The sequence below is a fragment of the Rhinoderma darwinii genome, chromosome 8, assembly GCF_050947455.1.
Source record: "Rhinoderma darwinii isolate aRhiDar2 chromosome 8, aRhiDar2.hap1, whole genome shotgun sequence".
NCBI lineage: Eukaryota > Metazoa > Chordata > Amphibia > Anura > Rhinodermatidae > Rhinoderma > Rhinoderma darwinii.
In genome coordinates, this window is record NC_134694.1 from 113,647,512 (window position 1) to 113,671,673 (window position 24,162).

At 43.7% G+C, this 24,162-nt stretch overlaps 1 protein-coding gene across 2 annotated transcripts; it reads left to right on the forward strand.

The window, feature by feature from the left end:
- The first annotated feature begins 570 nt into the window (after positions 1-570).
- On the forward strand, positions 571-22,648 carry LOC142659888 (carnitine O-acetyltransferase-like). 2 transcript variants are annotated; one of them, XM_075836436.1, is made up of 14 exons: positions 571-753; positions 2,971-3,201; positions 3,836-3,954; positions 5,096-5,149; positions 6,979-7,138; positions 9,009-9,183; positions 9,267-9,445; positions 10,611-10,711; positions 12,915-13,043; positions 13,883-14,005; positions 14,080-14,215; positions 14,921-14,983; positions 19,757-19,894; positions 21,937-22,648. In XM_075836436.1, the coding sequence occupies exons 1-14, from the start codon at positions 709-711 to the stop codon at positions 22,150-22,152; spliced, it is 1,869 nt and encodes a 622-aa protein (XP_075692551.1). In that variant the 5' UTR covers positions 571-708; the 3' UTR covers positions 22,153-22,648. The 2 variants fall into 2 exon arrangements, with proteins under 2 accessions (XP_075692551.1, XP_075692552.1); XM_075836437.1 differs by lacking the exon at positions 571-753 and adding an exon at positions 799-1,050.
- Positions 22,649-24,162: the final 1,514 nt, after the last annotated feature.

Genomic DNA, 24,162 nt, shown 5'->3' on the forward strand with positions numbered 1-24,162 from the left:
TTGTACGCGCTGACATGACGTCCACATTAATGACACATCAGGTAACCACGGCGGCCAATCACTGACCGCAGCGGGGACATTACACTGACTGACGTGATCACCTGACTTCACGTCCACATGCACGGACGCACAGCAGGAGCGGGAGGTGACATATAGGACCGGCAGCGGGGACTGGAGCAAAACCAGTTAGGAAAGTATATGTCAAAGTTTGGTATTTTGCAACTTTGAGACAAAATTTTTTTATATATTTTTTAAAATCGGAAAAACCCCTTTTGAATAACACAAAGCACAGCAAAATGCCGTTTTACATGCGATACCGCAACTAGATTTTCTAAAAAAAGCCGTTCTAGCAACATTTCCTACCGCAGCTGCAAAAACCGCACGTATAGATCCGACTAAAAAAACAAAAACAAAAAAACATTTTGGATTTATAAAAATACAAAAAAGACTTCGTTGTGTATGCAAAAATCACGCACGCAGAAAACGGACAATTTGCAGGCTACCGGGACATGATGGGAGTTGTAGTTTCACAGAGCACTGGTTTTGACACAAACTATCCACTCATGTATGCTCCGCCCTGCAGGAAGTGTGGGTCTGCCCCTCCCCCCATCACACCCAGGCCTGGCCCTCCCCCCACACCTCCAGCCGTAGATTACCCCAGGGGTAGATTTCACTTTGTGCAGCAGAGGAGGGGGGGCAGCTGGCAGGATGATCCGAAACCTCATACACTGCACAGCCCCCTTCAGGGCTACGGTGAGATCTCAGAGTTTAATCCATTTTTTTTTTTTGTCTCCTAAGCACTTGCAGAACATCGCAAGTTCATGAACGTGGGGATTCGCAGAGCATTGCAACTTTGCAAGACAGCAGTGCTTTACTTTAAAGGACTTGCAGACCGTTGCGGTTTTTGTTTGCAGAGCATTGCGACTACTTGGACGCTTCTGCAAAGTTTGTTCAGACTTGTCGCTTCCTGCATGGTTATTACATGTATTCCCTAATTGACGGCACTTTTTTTGGGTTTCTTAGGGACTGTAGTGTATTCCCGAGATGCAGGTATGTTTGTCACACCTGACCCCCCCCCCCCCCCCCACCACCCTGTTATCAGCCATGTTGATTCTTAGGGTTAATACGTTCCAGACTATTATTGACGGGGGGTGCAGTTGTGATATAACCGCTTGGGTCCCCCTAGATGTCGAGCAGCCCACTATACTCATTAGATCGCCGGCAGATGATTCCTCTGTAGGTATCGCATGCGTATTATGGAGCTTAAAGGGAAACTCCATTGACATTCGTTGTCTTCTATTGTGACTCCTTCAGACTTGAACCAGGTCCGGACGGCTTCCAAGCTACGGGTCCAGCCACCAGAGATGACCATGGTGGGTCCTTATGCTCTTGCCGGAACCAACGTGGTCATCTATACTCCAGAGATGGTGCATGTTTCTGATGCTCCACCAATACTCCGGCCCTCTCCGCTTTTTTGTTGAAGATAATCGCCAGACCCCAGGGCTAGACAACGGGGAATTACGTGGGTAGATGACAATGGTGGAGATTTAGTAAAAATTGATACAAAGAAAAAGGTGGAGAGTTTCCCATAGCGACCAATCAGATTGCTGCTTTCATTTTTCTAAAGGGCCTTTGAAATATGAGATCTGTAGCCTGATTGGTTGCAATGGCTCCGCTTTCCTTTGCACCAGTTTTGATAAATCTTGCCCAATGTCTTCTTGGCATAGAGTTGTTAAAGGCTCGCTTGTTCGTGCTACAGATGCCTAAAACTTATTGTTGCTTGTTCTCATTTGCTTTTCCACTATGAGGGTACGTTCCTCCGCTTGGCAAAAAACGTCTGAAAATATGGAGCTGTTTTCAAGGGAAAAGAGCTCCTGGTTTTCAGAAGTTTTTTGCAGGGTTTTTTTACGACTGTTTTTCTAGTCATTGAAAAATGGTTTCAAAAACGTCACATGAGGTGACATGCGCTTCTTCTTCGCGGCCGTTTTTCAAAACGGCTGCTTAAAAAAATGGCCCGTCGGAACAGAACGCCGTTTTTCCCATTGAAATCAATGGGCAGATGTTTGGAGGCGTTCTGCTTCCGATTTTTTTGGGCAGGTTAACGGCCCGAAAAACTCCGAAAAAAAACCCGTGTGAACATACCCTTAGGGTGTTTTTTTTTTACACTCCAGGTTTTGTTTTTTTTGTGACGTCTTTCCTAGTGTCCTTTTCCTGCAAAAACCGCTGCGACCTCATGTTAGCTTGAACTCAATGTGGAAATATTTTGATAGAATTTTTTTTAGGTGCCTTTTTTTTTTTTTTTGTCTTGTATTTTTTGGGTCAGTAGTGTTTTTATTTTAAAAAAAAATGGCAGCAAGGCTGGCTTTGGTGTTTTAAAGCATTCAGTGGCGTTTTTCTACCACAGACCTCCATAGGTTTTTTTTTTTTTTTTTTTTTTTGCCTCTTCAAAAAACCGCTAGTGTCAATAAGTCTGGCGTTTTTAATGCCGTTTTTTTCCGAATAAATTATGTGATGCAAAGAGAAATCTCTGCATCACATAGTCTTTGAAAACCCTGGATCAAAAAAAAAAATGCAGGTAGTAAAACAAACCATTTGCAAAACACTTCACCAAAAACGCCATAAGAAACGCATGTACCACTTGACTAAAAAACGTGTTTTTTAGATGCCTTTTTTTGGGCAAAAACAAACCACGACACATAAAGTGTGTGTGAAGGAAGTCTTACGGCTTCCATTCTTTGGGCCAAAGTGAACTATTAGGTCTCCATTAGATACATCCTCTGAGGGGAACTCCTGCTGGTCCTGCATGACATATCTAATAAAAACCTGAGGGATTAAAATTTGCTACAAAATTTCTAATATGGGACTATGTGAGGTTCGTGTGATTAGGACTACTTTGTGTGGCCGACTATAGGCCTTTATCTGAACTATGTTTAGTATTTGTTGCTAATCCTCACTCTCTTCTATTTCTAGATCTCCCTCCATTCACTCCGTAGGTCTCATTCTGCCCCTCCGCTCCCCCGCCAGCCAGTCCCAGATCTCCGGAAGACTCTCGCCCGCTTCCTGCGCTCTCTTCAGCCTCTTGTTGATGAGGATGAGTTGGAGAGCACCCAAGAACTGTTGGAGAAATTCCTACGACCTAGAGGACAAGGAGAAGAGATAGAGAGACAACTACATAAGAGGGCGGAACGTACCGACAACTGGGTGAGACCACAGGAGCTTACAATCTAGGCCAGTATCGTAAAATATAATTCATTAAAAGCTCACATTCCACTCTATGTAATTGACTTCTATGCTATTTTCTTATATCGATATCTTGTAATGCCACTTGGGTTAGGGCTACATGGCAACATGGGTCACCTGTCGCATTGCTGCCATGAGTGTTTGGGGCATTCCATCCATTGTGTTGAGGTGACCCATCTGCAATATTTTAAGTGCCCCATCAGATACAATTTTGCTATTTAAGACATTGACATAGATGTTGCCAAGGAGCACTAGACGTCATAGACGTTAGATGAACGTTCGCCGATTGTCAGGTGATCGTTTTACACAATGGATTGGGATTCTTCAGCCATTGATCATTGAGTATCAACTGTCCCTGAGCTTGTTGGTCGATGACTAATAACCTGTCCATAATAAAAATTACTTATTTGATGAGATTGGAACGTCGAAAACCATTAAAGGTGTGTACGGAGCCATTACTCGCCTTAAACCGCCAATCACATTCTATTATATTAGAATGTGATTTGCACATGTCAGACCTTCCTCTGTCTATGGCACGCTAGACCATAATCTCTCTTCGTCTATCCATTTACTGACCTCTCTCCTCCCTTTGTAGCTCACAGACTGGAGACAAGAGTGTATATACCTAGAGAACCACCTACCGCTACCTGTACATTCCAGCCCGGCTGTCATTCTCCCCCAGCGGGAATACAAGGATTGGAGGGGACAGCTGAGGTATCTATCTAATCCCTACATCCATCTCATGTCCATCTGACTATATATTCTATACTCCATGATATGTTTAATCTACAGCTTCTGAACTTTTCATGGATGGACCCCACTGGGTGCCTCTATATAGATTTATAGGCCGTCAAATGTGTATGGGGGTGTCCCGAATTCCCCTCCCGATGTTTGTGGGAAAGAAGAATTGGGCATGGTTTTCACGTAAGATGAGTCCCTGCCATAGATGCCTGGCAACGGCATATTCCCCTCCTCCCATTGATTACAGATCTACGTATGGGGAGCTCGGGAGGAATAGCTTTTGGCCAAACAAGCGTTCAGGACAACAGCTATCTAAGGTGTACAAAGGACAATATCGCCATGTGGTATTTGTTTGTATGTTGTCCCAGCTAAAAAAGAAAAAGGGTACTAAACTTTTGACATGTCCTAGTGACCTGTCAGAAGTTTTGATCGGTGGGCGTCTGAGCACTGAGACCTCCACCGATCACTAAAACAAGGCGGCAGAAGCTCTCAACTGAGCGCTGTGCCGCTTCATTTCTGATCCAAGGAAAGCCGATCAGAAACATAGCAGAACAGCGCTCACCAGAGAATTTCTGCCGCTTCGTTTTGGCTATCGGTGGGTGTCTTCATGCTCGGACGCCCACCGATCAAAACTTCTGACATGTCACTATGAGATGTCAAAAGTTTTTAAGAATTTTTTAGTTACACTTTAAGGTCGTTTATAGGAGTCCTATAGTATATTGTGATGGTGTCTAGAGGCTAGAACCGGCTCTGGGTGCCACTTTCTACTATGCCGTCAATCCCAACTCCAGTTCCTGGTGCACCACATTTTAATATTCACCATTCTGAATCCTGCCACTAGATTTGCATAATTCACCAGGTCCAGATCTGCTGTTTAGTGGTGGAGCTACGTAAGAAGACGTCTGCCTAGATGTCATTTCCAGAACGGGTCCCTTCTTAAGTCCACAACCCAGAAAATGAGCTCCTGAGGCAGAATTTAGTGCGTATTAGGAAATTGTATCCCGTCGTCCCCACTCCAGCCTCTGGAACTGTATTCTGCACACAAAGGTACTTCTTCTGCTATGGTTACAGATATATTATTTTGGAGACTATTAATGTATCTACTGATTTTCAGATTTGCATCTAAACTGATCTGTGGCGTCCTGGACTTTAAAGCCAAAATTGAGAGGTGAGTTTGGTCTTGTATGTTTTTTCATAATGGTGCCCCACATACCATCATAGTGCAAGGAGACTTCACACCAAAACCATTAAGGGATTATTCACAACGTTTTGGAGCCCATATTTAGTGTCAACAGCTGACCTCACGTTGGATGGTGCCCTTCTGTTGGCACCCCTCCCCTATATGATGTGCAGTCATACAGAGTACTAATATCCATACCATTCAGTGTCTAAATATAGGCGCCATACAGCATGGTTTTAAAATAACGGTGCCATGCGTGGCCCAAATAACATATCCATGCAGTTGCCTAGATTCGGACCCTATACAGTGCGACTACCACCACACACTGCAAGAATAATGTACTGTACAGTGCCTCGGTAGCAGTGCCACACAACTGCCTATAGTGCTCAAATACTACCCAAATACTACTATGACATAACCAAGACAACTTGGCTTAATTATACCGGAATACCTGATGATAAATAATACAGTCCTGTCCAAATAATTGAGTTCACAAATACCTGCAAAGTGTATTAATGTGATAAATAAGTTTTACATTTACTGACCATGCAGCCAAAATTAATCACAGGTGAAGCATCACTTTGGAGGTGTTCTCCGCTTTGGACAATCCCTTCTTGGTAGAACAGTTCCTTGCCAATAAGCTGTCAACAAAGCGTCCCCCTGCTGGGACCCCCAGCGATCAGTTGTAATGTGTGGGAATCCAGGCAGTAAGTGTTCTGTTCAATTTCCCTGCAGCGCCACCACAGGGGAAACTAAGCACTACACAGTGCCCATTCAAATCGATTGGTTTGTATGTGTAATGCAGAGACCAGCTTTGTAATACCTGCTCTGGTCAAGAGATAGGGTCCTACACCGTGGCTCCCCCCCTATTAGCTCAGAATTCCCTTATAGGATATTTAAAATGGGTTTCCTACATCGGACGACCGCTTTAAAGAGCATAAAAATATTCAGTACCATGATGCTTTGCTCTACCTCCAAGTTTGGACGTGGTAAGGCCTACGAGATCTTGGGTACATTTTGTTTGAAGAACGATACACAAAGAAAAATTTACCTGGTCTGTTGAGGGTGGAGAATCACTTTTTAATAGTCAAATCAATGGCACTTCAGGACCTGGGGGCATCGGCTCTTTGTTTTTTTTTCCTTTTGATTAGCGCTCTTATAGAAAGTAGGAGAGGGACTTTGACGCTTCTTCACAACTGGTTTCATTTGGATATTGATATTACTATTATTAGTAAGCTGCAATGGTGACTGAATGAAAATCGTTGCTTGACCCATATGCCCAATGTGCGTGATCTCACTGGACACCTTTACTTGAGGATTGGGTGAATCTATTGGCATGGAGACAGACGCTTATAATGTCTGTGTACTAGATGCATGATCTAATTGTGCTAATACAGTGGCCGTAGGCTAACAGAAAGGAAAGGGCTGCATAGCGGGAATGAAAAGGTGGTCCTCTTTTTCGTTCCACACCACCACACCCAACATCCTTCTAATCCATGGATAGTGGGATCTAGAGCTTGATGACCACCTACTTCCATTCCTTGTAGAAGAAAATTTTTACTCATTTCCTCTTCCTTGGTTCACACCACTCATGGAGAAATAAGAATGGGACCTGAACTAGGACCACGCATATCCATTGACCCCATATCAGCCATATAGCTCTCCTTCAGATACAGTTAACTTGAAAGCAAATAAAATGTCACACGTCCCATGGCATGATTTGGTAACCAAGTTCCTATAATGGTATGGATTTTTTTGTTTTTTTTGTTCTTGCACCAGGATCAAAATAATTTTTTCTTCCTACTTTTCCTTAACAGCCCTGGTGGTCTGCAAGAATTATGGAGGGGCCAAAGGCTGTGCCAAGATCAGTATTACAAATTTTTTGGATCCTGCAGAGAACCTGGAACCAAGAGAGATCGAGTCCTTCTCTATCCTCCGAACAGGTCTCCTCATGTGACCGTCTGCAAGAACTACCAGGTGACGCTTATGCTTACAAGGATATTGTGATGTGTATCAATGTGTGCCACCAGAACGTACACTATATGGCCAAAACTATATGGTCATCTGATAATCACACTTATTTGAACTTGTAGGACATTCTATTCCAAAACCATATAGGGTTGGGCACCCTTTTATGTCTTTATCAGCCTCCACTCTTCTGGGGAGGCTTTCCACAAGATTTTAGAGTGTCTGTGGGCATTTGTGCCCATTCAGCCAAAAGAGCATTTGTGAGGTCAGCCGCTGATGTTGGATGAGAAGGTCTGGCTCGTATTGGGCATTCGGAACTATCACAAAGATATTGGATGGGGTTGAGGCCAGGGCTCTGTACAGCCACTCGAATGCAGGTGACACATGCAAATCTCCAGAAGAGTCTGGAGATTTGCCATTGTCACCCACAGTCTATGGCCAACGTTAATAAGAAACAACCCTAACCTATTTGGACCACTGCTTTGCAAACAGAAGATCCAAATAATCATTAGAGACACAAGAAAAGGTTCCTGTTCATTATATGGAGATTTTCAATGCTTCAAACCATCAGTTACTTGGTTCCTCTCAGCTATGTAACCAGATTATTGGTTATATTATCCTATGGGTCATTAAATTGGGTCATATGCGGCCAACTATTATTGGAATATTCCCCTTATAATGCATCATTGGGACATGTCAGAAGATAAAGTGCTTTGGTGCTTGGTACAGAACCTCTTTAGTGTTTGTTGGAAAATTCCAATCTTAAAATTTCCGACACAGGACGTTCTTTGGAAGTTTTATTGGGCAACTCCATGCAAATAATTGGTGCTTCCCAACAAGTGCTGTGTTGGAAATATCAAGTTATGGAGATATCCTACTAACGCCAAGTGGGAAGCGGTACTAAACAATGTACAATTGATTTGTTCTGAGGCTTGGTGGTGGACTATATAACGAAGGATGGAATTCCCCTCTAAGTCTTTTTACATACGTCAACTGTATTTTAGTCTTAAAGGGGTATTCCCATCTTAGACATTTGTGGCATACCCACAGCTCTGGGACAGGCATCTATCTCCAGAACGATGGTCCCCCGACTTGTTAAACGGTTTCCCTATTTTCCATTGAGGTGACCGGATAGAGTGACGTGGCCATGTCTCTATCCATTCTCCGCCCAGATGCGGCTGCTGGCGGCCACTTCATCGGGCAGGGTGGGGCTCGGGGGAACTTCTGTTCTGGAGATAGGTGCTTCCTTATGGCCTATCCTGTGGATAGGCCATAAGTGTCTAATATGGGAACACCCAATTAATGGCTTTGTAACTTTATCTTCTTTTGCCCATCTCCCAAATTCCTTCTTTTCATCCTCACCATTCTTGGAGCCAACTCTCTTCTGAGATGCCAGTCTCCTAGTGTAGAATCTCTTGTCTGGGTGGCGTAGACAACCCTTTATCCTATCTGTAACATTGCCGCATACGCCTCCTTCCTCTTTATAATCTTTGTTTTAGTTTTTATTTCTCCATTTTCAGTTCTTCTAATGTTAACCAAGTTCACAAACCGACCAAAGCTTGAGAGATAATACTTTGTAGCACTGTGCTGTTTCCTACATGATGTTCAAAACAGTGTTACAAGTTACCTGGCTCGTGATAATCAAGTTCTCAAGTTTTCTTCTAATTCTGTTCAATTCCAATGTGAATCTGGGTAGAAAATTCCTATTACGGAACCACAGATTCCCTCATATAAGACAATGGCGGCTGAAATGGCGAAATACGGATTCATATTTCAGCCTCCATGTCTTTTATGGGGGAACTACGGCTCTATAGTAGGAAATTTGCCCATAGGCAAAATTTTCTTTTCACAGATTCGCTGACTTTGTGTCTCTCCCCAGTTTTTTGAGCTGGACGTGTACAATAGTGATGGCTCACCCCTGACGGAAGATCAGATTCACCAGCAGCTGCTTTTCCTACGTGCACACTCTAAAAAGACCGACAAGGAGCCTATTGGGGTGCTCACCACCGACCATAGGACGAGTTGGGGGCGAGCGTACAGCACCCTCATTCGAGGTAGGTTTACTATGGTTAGGAAACTTGACTGATGAGTAATGGATGGGGGAGACACATGACCATACTGTGTCCTAATCTTCCAGACCGGCTGAACCGGGAGTCTGTACGTAGTATCCAGCGCAGCCTCTTTACCGTGTGTCTGGATGCTACAGCGCTGAAGTACTCAGAAGACCTGTACAGCAGCCGTACCGCCGCCCAAATGCTGCACGGAGGAGGCAGCCATGCCAACAGCGGCAATCGCTGGTTTGACAAGACCTTACAGGTATCGGCTCCGTTTCAAACCTTGCTTAAAGGAGGACTCTACGCAAAACTGATACTGTGTTATGCCTAGTACAGGCCCTGAGGGGGCGGAGCATGACACCGGGATTCTCTCTTTAGTGTATTTGGAATTTCTCATGGTTTTCCGTCCATATTTACTGAGTAGATAGCTCTTCCAGGTGTCATCTGACACGACCAAGTGCCACTTGTGCCGGTTTTTTCACGGCATTCGTGTGACACCCGATAATTTGCATGGACCCATTCACTTTAGTGGGTGAATGGGGTTCGTGAAAACGGATCTGACTCTCCGATCCGTGGAAAGATGGGACATATCCTATCTTTCCATGGATCACAGATGGGACTCGGGCAGCACACACGGTAGTGTGCATTAGGGCTTAGTCTCTCCTCTGCTACTCCCACTGCTGCTGTTTCACTGAGAAACTGCATCCCCCACTCACCCTCCTCACAGTCTTCAAATTTATGGTTTTACACTAGATGGATTTTTTGGGGACTGAGCAGGTTTTGGCCATTTAAGCTTGGTTTATACAGCGAGGATCTGTTGCAAATTTTCGGTGTGGATCCCTATCTACATGTAGTGTAAATAATTTGCGTGGATTTCAGGGCATGAAATCTGCAGCATGTTAATTCAGTCATGGATTTGTCATGGTTTGCATTGCAAAGGGTGAATACCGTGGCAAATCTACTGCAAATTTTACCGCACAAATACAGGGAATTTCCATGGCAGGGACAGGGGAACTACAGGCTGCTGGAAGGTGAGAAAGGTGTTTCTTTCCCCTAATGAGATATAATACAAAGTTTCATATATTCACATGTACTACTGATTTATGCAAAAAAAAGTTATAACGATACGTACCCTTTAAAAAGTTATCCATGAGTTGTCCTCTTCAGCAAAAAATGTAAAAAATTATATTTAACCATTTCTTGGAAAGCTGAGTGACAACCAATATGGCCACTATTACTGCTCTCAAAGTGGTTGCTATCTAGGAGTGAAAAGTCGTCTAAGACTTTTAACAATAGGACGATTCGCGTGCTTACTTTTACTGGTACTTACTAAAATCTTGCATTATTGCCCCTAAAAACTAACTCCTTTCAGTATTATTACGTGCTAGGCCACAGCGTTCAGTAACACTGAGTATTAACCCCTGCAGTTTGTAGTGGGAGAGGATGGGACCTGTGGACTGATTTATGATCAAGCAACAGCTGATGCCTCTGCGGTGCTGACCATGCTGCGCCATATTTTCGAATACTGGTAAGTGATTGGTGTCTCGTAGGAGGTATTATCACCCCTGACTATGGTGCAAAATGTATAATTTGTATATCTTTATATTTCCTTGGCTTATCTGTTCGTTGAGCCAGTTTTATAGTACGTAGGGTCCTGGGCAACATGCAAAGTAGGGCCCCCTCGCAACATTTCAGACCGTTTTTTCATAATTTTGAAAAGCTGCAAATATAAAGTAATACTGTTATGCAAAGCCTTAATAATATCTCCATACAGTATCCAGAGAATAATACCACATAGTGCCTAACAATGTCATATATTTCCCACACATTATTGTAATTCAATTCACAAAGAAAACTGCCATATAGTTTACAAATAATACCGCCATATAATGTCTAAATCATGCTCCCATAGTGTATAAATAATAGAGCCATATAATGTCTAAATCATGCTCCCATAGCGTCCAAATAATACTGCCATATAATGTCTAAATCATGCTCCCATAGTGTCCAAATAATACCGCCATATAATGTCTAAATCATGCTCCCATAGCGTCCAAATAATACTGCCATATAATGTCTAAATCATGCTCCCATAGCGTCCAAATAATACCGCCATATAATGTCTAAATCATGCTCCCATAGTGTCCAAATAATAGTGCCATATAATGTCTAAATCATGCTCCCATAGCGTCCAAATAATACTGCCATATAATGTCTAAAACATGCTCCCATAGCGTCCAAATAATACCACCATATAATGTCTAAATCATGCTCCCATAGCATCCAAATAATACCGCCATATAATGTCTAAATCGTGCTCCCGGTGTCCAAATAATAGTGCCATATAATGTCTAAATCATGCTCTCATAGCGTCCAACTAATACCGCCATATGTCTAAATCATGCTCCCGGTGTCCAAATAATACCGCCATATAATGTCTAAATCATGCTCCCATAGCGTCCAAATAATACTGCCATATAATGTCTAAATCATGCTCCCGGAGTCCAAATAATAGTGCCATATAATGTCTAAATCATGCTCCCATAGTGTCCAAATAATAGTGCCATATAATGTCTAAATCATGCTCCCATAGTGTCCAAATAATAGTGCCATATAATGTCTAAATCATGCGCCCATAGCGTCCAAATAATACCGCCATATAATGTCTAAATCATGCTCCCGGAGTCCAAATAATACCGCCATATAATGTCTAAATCATGCTCCTATACAGTGTCCACATAATTCTGCTATATACACCCGACATAATAGATTCATATACTGCCCATATAATATGCAATATGAAAATACTCCCTTTAAACACCCCCCCATAATATCACTGCCATATAGTTCCCACATAATAGAGCAATTTGATTACTAAATAATACACACCGCAAAATAATTCTGGAAGGTTTTAAGAATTATTGAAAGAGGACCAGTCATGTCCTCAAAAACGATAAATTGCTGCCATACCTGGATTCCTGCCTTCCCATTGATTCCAGTGCTGTCTTTTTCTTTGGACCTCCGTTACCCTACAATCAGTCCCGTTAGTTTCGGCAACCTATACGCTATTTTATAAATAGACAACTGGGAGGTCTCCACCACCAGCTTACCACCCCTAAAGACCGTTCTGCCTGTACGGGTCTTTTAAAGAAAAACTCCACTCTAGAAAAACAACTTACACAATTTCACCGTTATCTCTATAATCCGCTGAGTAGCTTTTGCATCACTTCTGTTGTAATGATCCTTAGTTACATTATCTTTTTCTTTCCGTGTGTCTAGTTGTATTCAGCTAGTTTCCTGCTAACAGCAGTGTATTATGGGAGCTCAGATAAATGTAACTTTACATGACTGACAGCTGGGTGGAACCAAACTGCTGTCTGTTTCCAAGGGCAACCATTTCTAAAGCAGTTATGTATATAAATGGGAAAAACAATATGATCTAACTCAAAATTGGCACAAAAACAGTCAAGCAAAGTATTTATACATTTACTCAACTTTTTATGTAGATTTTAACTGTCGTAAAAAGTTGAGCTAGGCCTCCAGTAATTGTTCATGAGATATTATGTAGGAGTTACCGTCCTCGGGTCATGACGTGGTTACATTGATGACGTCTGGTTTTATTGTAGTGTGTGGTTTGAGTCTCCTGTGTATAGAATAATTTATATATCATTCTCGGTTTAGTGCCCTATTATAATACACTAGTCTCACCCACTAATGGCCCTTGTTCCCAGCTCTCAGGGCCCTGGTCTGCTGCCGCCTCGCACTCCTCTCACCAGGGTTCCTCCACCAAGAAAGCTGTACTTCAATTTCCCACCGGAAATCAAACAGCACATCGAACAAGCCAAGCAGAACCTGGACATGTGAGTTTGGGCTATTCCATGGGGTGTACTCTCTTTAGTAAGGTAAAGAATTACACACAATGTACAACCATATGGCCATCATTACAGCTCATCACCAGGCACATCTGGCAAGTTAGGCAGCAATACGTCCACAGGGGTTGTCCTGACTGGCCAGTTATACAGTAATATATCCTCTGCTCCTGCAATACGAGGCGGGGTGCTGGGACAGCAGCCTGACAACTCCCGTGTGAATATAAACCAACTTTACTTCTAACAGATATAACAAAAAAAAATATTTGAATAGAAGTTTAGAAAATAACTTTATTTATGGGGGAATCCTCATACATTTCTTATTGGCTCAGTTGGCTGCCTAGCAACAGGCATCTCTGTCAGTGGGTGACATCACTGCTTCTGCAGAGATCTGATGATGTCATCCACTATAGAGCAAATGGCTAATCCTGTGGTTGTAAAGGGGCTGTCTCATAGACCGCCTCTTCTCTATTTACAGGTGATCAGGAAGCTGCCAGTAACCATACATATCTCCTACAGCGACCTCTACAGCGTAAATATAGTATTACATGGCGGCTATTCAAATGAATAACTGACCATATAATAATAATGTTCAAATAATACTGTGATATAATAATTAAATCATACTCCCGTTATACATGGACGGCTGCATCTGTTGAGTACCAGCTTCTCTTACTTAGCGACTCTCCGCTCCCAAGTGGGGAACCCCCCTCTATTACGTCCATGTGCCCTAATAGGGTTTATAGAGAGGGGTTTTCTTTGTGAAACAATCCCTTTAAGGTATCTTTATTACATTTCTGACCGCTTGTTGCATTTCTCACCTCCTTCAGATTGGTAAATGATCTTGACATCTGCTATTTCTCCTTCCCCGACTTTGGAAAGAAGTTTCCGCAGAGGTACAACATGAGCCCAGGTGCTTTCCTGCAGATCTGCCTGCAGCTGGCATATTACAGGTACAGTAGGGGCAGGGGTGGAGAAGATCTGCCTTGCCAGTAGATGCCGCTCACCATCGTTCTTGTTTGCACAGGTTACACGGCTCACTATGTGCAACGACCGAGGTAGTCTCACTCCGTGCGTTTTATCGGGGGCGGTCGGATGTTGTGCGCTGCTCCTCCCCCGAAGCACTGGAATTTGTACAAGCTGCAGATGACCCAAATAATTTGGTATGTCTTGGGTGGGGACCATGTCATGAACCATGGGTCTGTAAAGAATGTGATAAGTCTTCGTGATGTCTCGCTTTACATTCTCTGGCGGGGCTGTGTCGGTGACGTTTTCAAGACATCTGCTTGCTGTCAACAAATAGAAAAAATATTACTTTGGACAATTCTTTTTTGTTAGAAGGATCCCCCAACAGTAAGCTAATCAAAGGGTCTCCTGCTGCTCAGACCCCCAGCAACAGCTGTAGTCTGTGGGAGAGCCTGTCAGAAAATGTTCAATATCCCTGCAGCGCCACCACAGGAGAAATCGGGCATTACACAGCTGTCGCTGAAATCGATGCACTATCCATGTGTTGCAAGGACATGTCGGGTCCCTGAAAATATTAGTTTTCTAAACCAAACAACCTGCAAACCTGTCCTGACCTAATTCTGCTCACATAGGTAACGAGGTTGTTACAATGTATCGGTGTAGGCAATCCTCCAAACTAAACATGGCATCAACGCAAAGCTCTCCTGTATCTGGATGCCAGATTGATTGCTCTCGCCAAAACTGAAACACTGCAACAAACCCAGCTGTGTGAGCAAGACTAGGTCAGGGCATGTTTTTAAGATTGAAACAAGAATTATTTGATTAATTGACAGCAAGCAGAGACTTTTTATTTTTTTATTAGCATTTTATAAATACTCCGTCTTCGTTATCTCATTATACAGGCAGAAGAGAAACTTGCCCTCTTGGTTCGAGCTGTGGAAAGTCACCAAGCAGCCAGAGAGCAGGTGAGATTTTCCGTTGTCATTGCATCTGTTGTAGCATTTATTTGCGTCCTCCGTCTTCCTCTCTCATTTCTCTCCGTTTCATGAATCACAATAGACGCAGCTTTTCTTGCCTTGAGAAATCGACTTCGTTAAAAAGTTCATACTGTCGTGTTATACCTGCAACAACCAGTAGGTGGAGCTAGTCTATTTCGGTTATGGTGGATTTTACAGCATGGCCAAGTCACTCTCATTACAATAGCAAGCGTGGGTAACCGACGTCATTGTATATTAGGAACCTGCTTGAATGACCGTTCCCTAATATGATGATGTTAATGCAATCTACTCATTATCTGTGGGGCCAATCCGGAGATCTTTAGGGAAAATTTAAAGGGAAAATCCAACTGGAGCGATCTCCCAACAGGTCATAGATTCAGGTGAGAAGATGACATTGGTGAAGTCTGGGATCTTGGACCACTACTGATTTCTAGTACTCCGTAGAGTTCAGACCCCTCCTGTCACTAGAAATCTCTGATCATTATCACAAGGATTTGATCGCTCTATAAAGTCTCTTTATTCTAGAAATCAGTGGCGTCTGAGATCCCGGACTTCACCAATGTCATCTGCTCACCTGTATCTGTGGCCAACCAGAATTTGCTAGCGATAGGGTAAAGTTTCCTTCGTGTGCATGGATATGGAATAGGCTGCTATATATCATGGGATGCATTTACTGTTCACGTCATGTTGGCCTGAGTTATGTTGAATTGCGAGTATTTTTATTTGCTGGGTGTTTTTAATCTGGTGTCCCCTCAGGGAATGTGTCCACAAATGCATGGGAGTATACACCGATCAGCCGTAACGCTACAACCACTGACCGGCGAAGTAAATCACATTGATGATCTGGTTACAATGGTGCCTGAACGAGGGGGGGGGGGGGATATATTAGGCAGCAAGTGCAGTCCGTTCCTGAAGTTGATGTGTGGGAAGATGGAAAAATAGACTAGAGTAAGGATCCTAAGCGACCGTGACCAGGGCCAAATTGTGACGTGTAGACGACTGGGTCAGAACCGCTCCAAAACAGCCGGTCTTCTGGGGTTTTCCCGGTATACAGTGGTAAGTATTTACCAATAGTGGTCCAAGGAAGGACAGCCGGTGACGGTCATGGGCGGCCAAAGCTCATTGATGTGTGAGGGAAGTGAAGGCCTTGCCCGTCTGGTCCGATCCCACAGAAGAGTTACTGTAGCGCAAACTTACAATAGAAAGGTGTCGACACACACAACCTCACAGCTTGCCGTAAATAGGGCCGTGTAGCCGCAGACCGGTCATAGTGCCCATGCTGACTCCTGCCCACCGCCGAAAACGCCTACAATGGACACGTGGGCATCCGAACTGGACCATGGAGCAATGTAAGAACGTGGCCTGGTCTGATAAATCACTTCTTTCTTTTTTTTATATCGTGTGAACGGCCGGGTGCGTGTGCTACGCTTACCTGGGGTACAGATGGCACCGGATGCATTATGGGAAGAAAAGCCGACGGGGGCAGTGTGATGCTCTGGACAATGTTCTGCAGGGATTACTTGGGTCCTGGTATTCATGTGGATGTGACACGTGCCGCCTACCTAAACATCGCTGCAGACCAAGTACCCCTTTCATGGTAACGGTATTCCCTAAAGGCAGTGCCCTCTTTCAGCAGGATAATGCCCCCGCCACACTGCAGACATTGTTCAGGAATGGTCTGAGGAATATGACAGAGTTCAAGGTGATGACTTGTCTCCAAATTCCCCAGATCTCAATCGATCGTCTGTGGGATGTGCTGGAGAAACAAGTCCAATCCATGGAGGCCGCACCTCACCACTTAGGCTGGATTCACACGAGCATGTTCGGTCCGTAACGGACGGAACGTATTTCGGCCGCAAGTACCTCATGGAGTCGGGCTCCTAGCATCATAGTTAAGTACGACGCTAGGAGTCCCTGTCTCTCTGTGGAACTACTGTCCCGTACTGAAAACATGATTACAGTACGGGACAGTTGTCCTGCAGCGAGGCAGGGACTCCTAGCGTCGTACATAACTATGATGCTAGGAGTCCGGCTCCTTGCAGTGTCTTCGGTCCGGGACTTGCGGCCAAAATACGTTCCGTCCTTTACGGACTAAACATGCTCGTGTGAATCCAGCCTTATAGGATATAAAGGATCTGCTGCTAATGTCTTGGCGCCAGATATCACAGGAACCTTCAGAGGACTTGTGGAGTCCATGCCCCGACAGGTCAGCGCTGTATTGGCGGGACGTGGGGGAACTACAAAGTATTAGGCAGGTGGTTCTACTGTTCTGGCTGATCGGTGTATGTAATGTGCATGTTATATATACACCGTGCAATATCTACTGATAAATATCTATAGCAATAATACATATGATTCATGCTTGGTACACGTTCCAGAAGTAAGACCTTTAACTTCTTTACTGTTGTTCTTTCTTAATGCCAGAGTTTTTGTTATGCAAATGAGGGACCGGCACCAAATTCCAGTATACAAATAGGATCTCCTATAGAGGAAAGTAGAATGAGCCCCCTCCTGCTGCTGGTTCACCCCACCACATCCCCATCTCGAAGTCTCAGTGCTGCTCACCCCAATAGCTTTAGTGTGAAAATCCTGTAAAGCTTCTACTTCAGTAAAATGCAAGTTGAGCATTTCAATGCATCTAAAAAAAAATAAAATGAAGCAACTTTGCAAAAATCTCCTACTGTTTTGTGAATACAGCTCCTATTCTGATCTGTGTCTCCATGGTTACAGACTACAAATAAGCCTTGTGTAGTCTGACCCTCTAGTCATGTGCTTCTGCCTCCCCCTCTTCCTTTTGCTGTAGGTTAGTTAGTATATGAGCATTGTGAGAAACTAGACATGGACCGCACAATCCACAGTATATACGTTGATCTGAGCCGCTAGGCATAATTTAGAAACATGAACATGAGGTTCTTTGTAAACATTTTGATCAAACTGTATAAGCCCACTTGCCACTTCACGGCGACCTCTTTAAAGTGGTTCCCTACTCTATCGGCTGCAGCACCGCATGGCGGCTACCACCACCGCAGCACCGCTCCTGCAGAGGGAGCAACCCAGCGGCCCAAAAGCACCCATGCCTTCAGACCGTGCCAAGCCTCCTTGGCTCTGGGCCACGTCCCCCCACAAGTGCAGCACTACAGCAACAGACACCACCATACAGCACCACAACATGTGAACAGATGGAATGAGCTCACCTTGCTATACAGTGGATGTGCGGTCCATGTCTTTTCTCTCCCCTTTGATATGATACAGAGTCTATCCCCTCTGTTGTTTTGTTTTACTTGGTACCAGCACTCCACACTTTTGGCCCAGCTGATTTTAATTTAGGAATGACCTCATAAGTGTTCCTGCTCCTGCTTGTACTCTCAGTTGGCCACTGGGGGCGCATGGCAAGGTGAGCTCATTCCATCTGTTCACATGTTGTGGTGCTGTGTGGTGGTGTCTGTTGCTGTGGTGCTGCACTTGTGGGGGGACGTGGCCCAGAGCCAAGGAGGCTTGGCACGGTCTGAAGGCATGGGTGCTTTTGGGCCCCTGGGTTGCTCCCTCTGCAGGAGCGGCGCTGCGGTGGCGGTAGCCGCCATGCGGTGCTGCAACCGTTAGAGTAGGGACCCACTTTCAGAGGTCGCCGTGAAGTGGCAAGTGGGCTTGCATACAATTTGATCAAAATGTTACAAAGAACCTCTCGTTCATATTTATATATTTTGCCTAGCCGCAATTGATCATTGTATACAGTGGATGTTCGGTCCATGTCTTTTCTCTCCCCTTTGATTAGTTAGTATATGAGCTGTATACACAAAACGGATAGTTGTTAATCGAGACTGTTTGCAAAATTGCTTTATTTATTTATTTATTTTGTTTGTTTATTTTAGATTCATTGGAGCGAAATTAAATTGTTGCAAAATTGTATATATCCTTTTATAGGAAAACTTCAGGCAAAACTGTTTTATGCCTAGTGCAGGGCCTGAGGGGGCAGTGTATGACACGGGGTTCAAAGAACTCCAGAGAGAGAATCCCTGTGTCATGCTCCGCCCCCTCAGGCTCTGCACTAAGCGTTGTATTAGTTTGGCCTGGAGTGTTCCTTTAATTTGAGAAATGCTTTATTGTTTTTCTCATAATAAATACTCCTATAACAGAGCATGTGACCCCTCCAGCTCTTATGAAACTACTACTCCCAGCATGGCCTGATATGACCCTTTTCCCAGCAAAGGAAATACAGTTTACAGCTACACAAATCTAGACTTCTCATTGCCCTATAACAACATAGGATTATCTAAGGTCGAGGCTTGTGGTCCGGATGCAGCATAAATGGTTATTATTATAAGAATATTGATAGAGGAGACAAGATGACCATAGAAATCAATGCCTTCCTGATTACTGCGCACATTACAAGAGAAAGATCTGAGAACAGTGTGCCCTGACCTTATACTATAAGTGAATAATAATAGAACGATGTGTAAGTGACATAGACCTTATCAGGAGATGTTGAAAGGGATTGGGAGATCAGAAAAAGGGGCCTCCTTTTTTTTTTTTTTTTTTTTTTTTTTTTTTTTAATCCAGAAACAGCGCCCCTCTTGTCCACAGGCTGTGTCTGGTATTGCAGCTCAGCCCCATTCAAGTAAATTAGGCAGAGGTGCAATACGAGTCAGCCCATAGACAAGAGTGCCGCTGTTTCTTGAAGAAAGCATACCTTTTATTTCCTACTCTCTTATAAATGTATTAAATTGAAATCTCCGCTCTTAGGTGTTACAGGGGCAGTCAGTAGATGGCGCTATCCTGGCTATGAAGATGCTGTGTATTTCCTCAGGGATGGCCCTTCCGTCACTTCTCATGGATACATCATATGCGGTGTCTTCCCACTGGAAGCTCTTCACTGGGCAGGTCTGTCAATTTGTCAGCTCCGTACAGTCATTGGGGAGTATTTCCATGCAGAGAACCAAGACTTTGTGAATGTTTAAAGTGAATGTGCATTTTATAGGTCCAACGTTCTGTGCGGATAAATATATGTATAGCAGTCATACCTCTGTTTTTCTGATACAGAGCTCCAAATCCCCTGCATAGGCATAAATTGATTAGAAAATTCTGGCTGCCTCCAGCTGCCACTAGAGGGAGCTCAATAGCTTATTTTCTAAGTTTCTTATTAAAGGGGGTATTTTGGACGCAAGAAGTTACACTGGAAAGGTGATAACTGTTAGATCGGAAGGGGTAGGATCGCTGGGACCCCCCCCCCCCGATTGGTTCAGCAGTTTTCGCCAATGCCATAGACTTTGAATGGAGCATCAGGGAGCATGGTCAACCTGCGCTCCATTCTGCACCTAGTGGGGAGAAATGGGGGACATGGGTGAGGATCTCAGTAGTTGGACCCCCACCGATCTAACAGTTATCACCTATCCACTGGATAGGTGATAACTTCTTGTTACCGGAATACCCCTTTAAAGGGAACCTGTCACCAGAATTTCACCTATTGAACTCTCCTCACCCCTCGCTGGCCGCTGCTGTCAAAAGTTCATTGTCATTATCCCCTCTCTCAAGCTCCTCCTCCGACCGTAAAAATAACGGTCTGCAAAAATGTTGCGCCTTTTATAGTAATAAACCGGGAGTCTCATTCGTTCCTCTTCTTATATCCGCCCACCGCCGAAAACTGGCCAGCCCTGAATGCCGAAATCTCATCTGAGATAACGCACATGCGCCCGTCATCTATGGTCAAACGCAGTTTCCTGCTTCGTCCGGGCCTCCATTTTAGTTACTGCGCACGCACCAGAACAGGACGCCGATGGGCAAATGTGGGAACTCGTGTGCTGGGGGAGGTGAGGAGCTGTCCATCAAAAGTAAGGAGGTGGGGTTAACTCAAAGGCTTGAGGAATGAAGATATGACTCTCTTATGCTCAATACGGTAGGAAAACGAAAAAACTGAATACTAAAGGTACAGAGTTGACTTACAGGAGAATTATAGGTTACATAAAAATGATTTTTCACCCACTTTCACCAGGTATTGCTGCTTTATAGGTGAAATGCTGGTGACATAAGTGTGTATAAGGTATGCAGTAAGCTCTTAAGCTCCCCCTAGTGGTGTCTGCAGGCAGACAGAATTGTATTACTTAACTTTGTCTTAATTATGGATTTTGGAGATAGATCAATAAAAAGAAAAAAAATGTCGTTCAAGGGTGGAGATTCATTTTTAGTCCCACATGTCCTCTACAAGGAGGGGGCACACTCATACATTCTGGTACAAGTCCATATTAAAGTGCTCATATACATAAAAAAAAATTCATTGGGATCCAACATAATCGAATGTCTCTGGGCCATTGAGGTAAACAAGGGTCGACCAAGTTGTTGTTTTTTTCCCCCTTTGAGTCTTCAAAGATAAGTGGCTCCAGAGATTTCTGGTGACGCTTATGCCTTTGGGTATATTGACATAACCTACATGTCCACCATCAAGTTTGCTCATTCTGGTGGTCAGAATAAATTCTGCCCATCGGCACAAATGGCATTCATCTGCTGTTGAATGACCATTGTAGGCTGATATCTAAAACTTCTCACAGCTGAGGGTTTGCTACAACTGTATCCAGTCTAAACAATCCTCTGAGCTAAACACCACAAATATCTCTCCTGTCCTGATAGTTCGCTACATTGTATCAGTGCAGGTAAAATGTATCTGCCTGGAGCCAAGACTATTTAGATCAGAGGATTTTCTAGACTCGATTACAATAGTAGCAAATCCTCAGCAGTGAGAAATATTAGGTCTATACAGGTTTTCATTCACTGACAGCAAGCAGACAGCTCCGAAATTGGGAAGAATTAAAACACAAAATATATTAAGTTGCAGAACTTTTCTTTATACGATGGTTAAGCTTCGTTTACATAAAACCGGAAAACCCCTTTAATACGTTGAATTCTCATAGAAGCTTTTCGGTCTCTTCCAGGTGTCCTCTCCTTTGGACTGTGTCATGTGTTATGGGCCCCTTGTTCCTGACGGGTACAGTGTCTGCTTTGCACCCTCCCAAGACCGCATCACTGTGTGCGTATCCGCGTTTGATTGCTGCCAGGAGACCGACGCTCAGAGACTGTCCGACAGTCTGCAGGGAGCGCTCAGAGACGTCCGATCCTTAATCCTGAAGTGTCAACCGGGGGAGGAGTAGACTGCCCTCTACATCACTTTAATTTATAACCTGACCTGTCCCCCCAATAAACGACGGCAAGAAATCTGCCCAATATTTATTATGACAATGTAAGAATATTGGCCCCATGACATAAACGAGCGACACAATACAAACCTATTACACGGGCGGTACCGGAATCATGGAGGGCATGTGCCCAAAGATCAGGGTCCTAAAAAGAAGCCATTAACCAACATCGCCATATGTAAACACTGCGGCCCCAGCGATGTAACCTAAATATGTGGCCGTCCTGCCCCTGTATGCTCCTCTGCATAGTCCCTCTTACACATGACTGAGGCCGTTTACTTTACATACAGCTCCTGTCAATGAATCGTAGGGGGTGAAGGCAGATCCCAACACGGAGTATAGCAGTGCCGGAGAACCCCTTATACACTGCTGTTCCTTAAAGAGCTGAGTGGTAACCATTATGGCATCCATGTAACCTGTTATAGTTGTCACAGCCATCTACTCCCTTAGGAATTGTTTATATTTGTCCCATCACCCCGTTATATTTGTCCCATCACCCCGTTATAGCTGTTACGTGTTTGTACCCAGTTTTTTGTCTATCCTGTTGTAAGTGTCGCATTCAGATACCATATTATAGGTGTCCCATTCGGATACATTGTTACATCCATTGCATGGATCTCCCCCATACTATGTTACATCCTTCTACCCCGTTATAGCGGTAACATCCAAATATTACCCCCATTATCGCTTCTACATCCACCTACCACCCACTTTCCAAAACTTTCCAGACTGGTGCTCTATATACTCCAATGTTATACAGGGAAAGATGCCATAACTAGCGGTGATCACAGCTTTTTGATGTCCTACAAGGTCTGTACCATGAGAATGTATACATATCAGACTGAATTGTGTCTCAATATGAATACAATAAATCTAACTGATTACAGTTTTTAGTGTGGAGTCTATCTATCTATCTATCTATCTATCTATCTATCTATCTATCTATCTATCTATCTATCTATCTATCTATCTATCTATCTATCTATCTATCTATCTATCTATCTATCTATCTATCTATCTATCTATCTATCTAATCTCTAATCTATCTCATGTTACCACGGGGCCCCATAGAAAAACATGGAATTGGGCCCACTATACCATGACCACATTCAGCAGTAAGCTCACAGCATGAAATGATTTCTTATTATTTTGGTCTCCCCTCATGTGTTTCTCCCTAATGCATACGGATAATACACCCAGTGATGTCACCATACAGGTATAATACACACGGGGATGTCACCATACAGGTATAATACACACAGGGATGTCACCATACATGTATAATACACCCAGTGATGTCACCATACAGGTATAATACACACGGGGATGTCACCATACAGTTATAATACACACAGGGATGTCACCATTCAGGTATAATACACACAGTGATGTCAAAGCAGAAAAACAATCTACCCAGTGAAGTTACAGCACAGGAATCATGCACACAGTGATGTCACAGTATATTGATAATGTGCATAGTGATGTCACAGCACAAGAATAATGCACAGCCAAACACTGATATCACATCAATAGAAAAAAATAATAAAAAAGTAACATCTTGCAAGTAGTCATGTCACAATGCTGGTATAATGCACACAGTCATGTCACAGTAGAGGGATAATGAAGATAGCAGGGGCATAATCAGCAACAATGGGGCTCCATAGCAAAAGTTGAATGAGGCCCTATTCAATTCTTCGCTCCCCCTTTCATAATCCATAGTTCTCACTCACATCCCATTAACCCTGAGGGCCGCTTTAGTTATTGGGCCCCATAGCAGCTGCTGTGCCTATATTTGTGCCTGCTGTGCTGTGCTAGTATTTCTGCCCATGCTCATTATCTATCTCATTCCCTGAGATTGAGTTGGTGAAATCCCTATCCCAAAAGCCATCTGATTCCCAGAACCTTAGAACTATTTTACAGAATGCCTCATTATTAAAGAAAAATTTGGGGTCATCTGGCTCATAT

What these genes read in the sequence shown, in the direction of transcription:
- LOC142659888 (XM_075836436.1), top strand. Translation starts at nt 709, where the DNA reads ATGATCCGAAACCTCATACACTGCACAGCCCCCTTCAGGGCTACG. An exon ending in CAGCCCCCTTCAGGGCTACG is followed by an intron (nt 754 to 2,970) that starts GTGAGATCTCAG and finishes TTCTATTTCTAG; the next exon opens with ATCTCCCTCCATTCACTCCG. An exon ending in GCCAAGCAGAACCTGGACAT is followed by an intron (nt 13,044 to 13,882) that starts GTGAGTTTGGGC and finishes CACCTCCTTCAG; the next exon opens with ATTGGTAAATGATCTTGACA.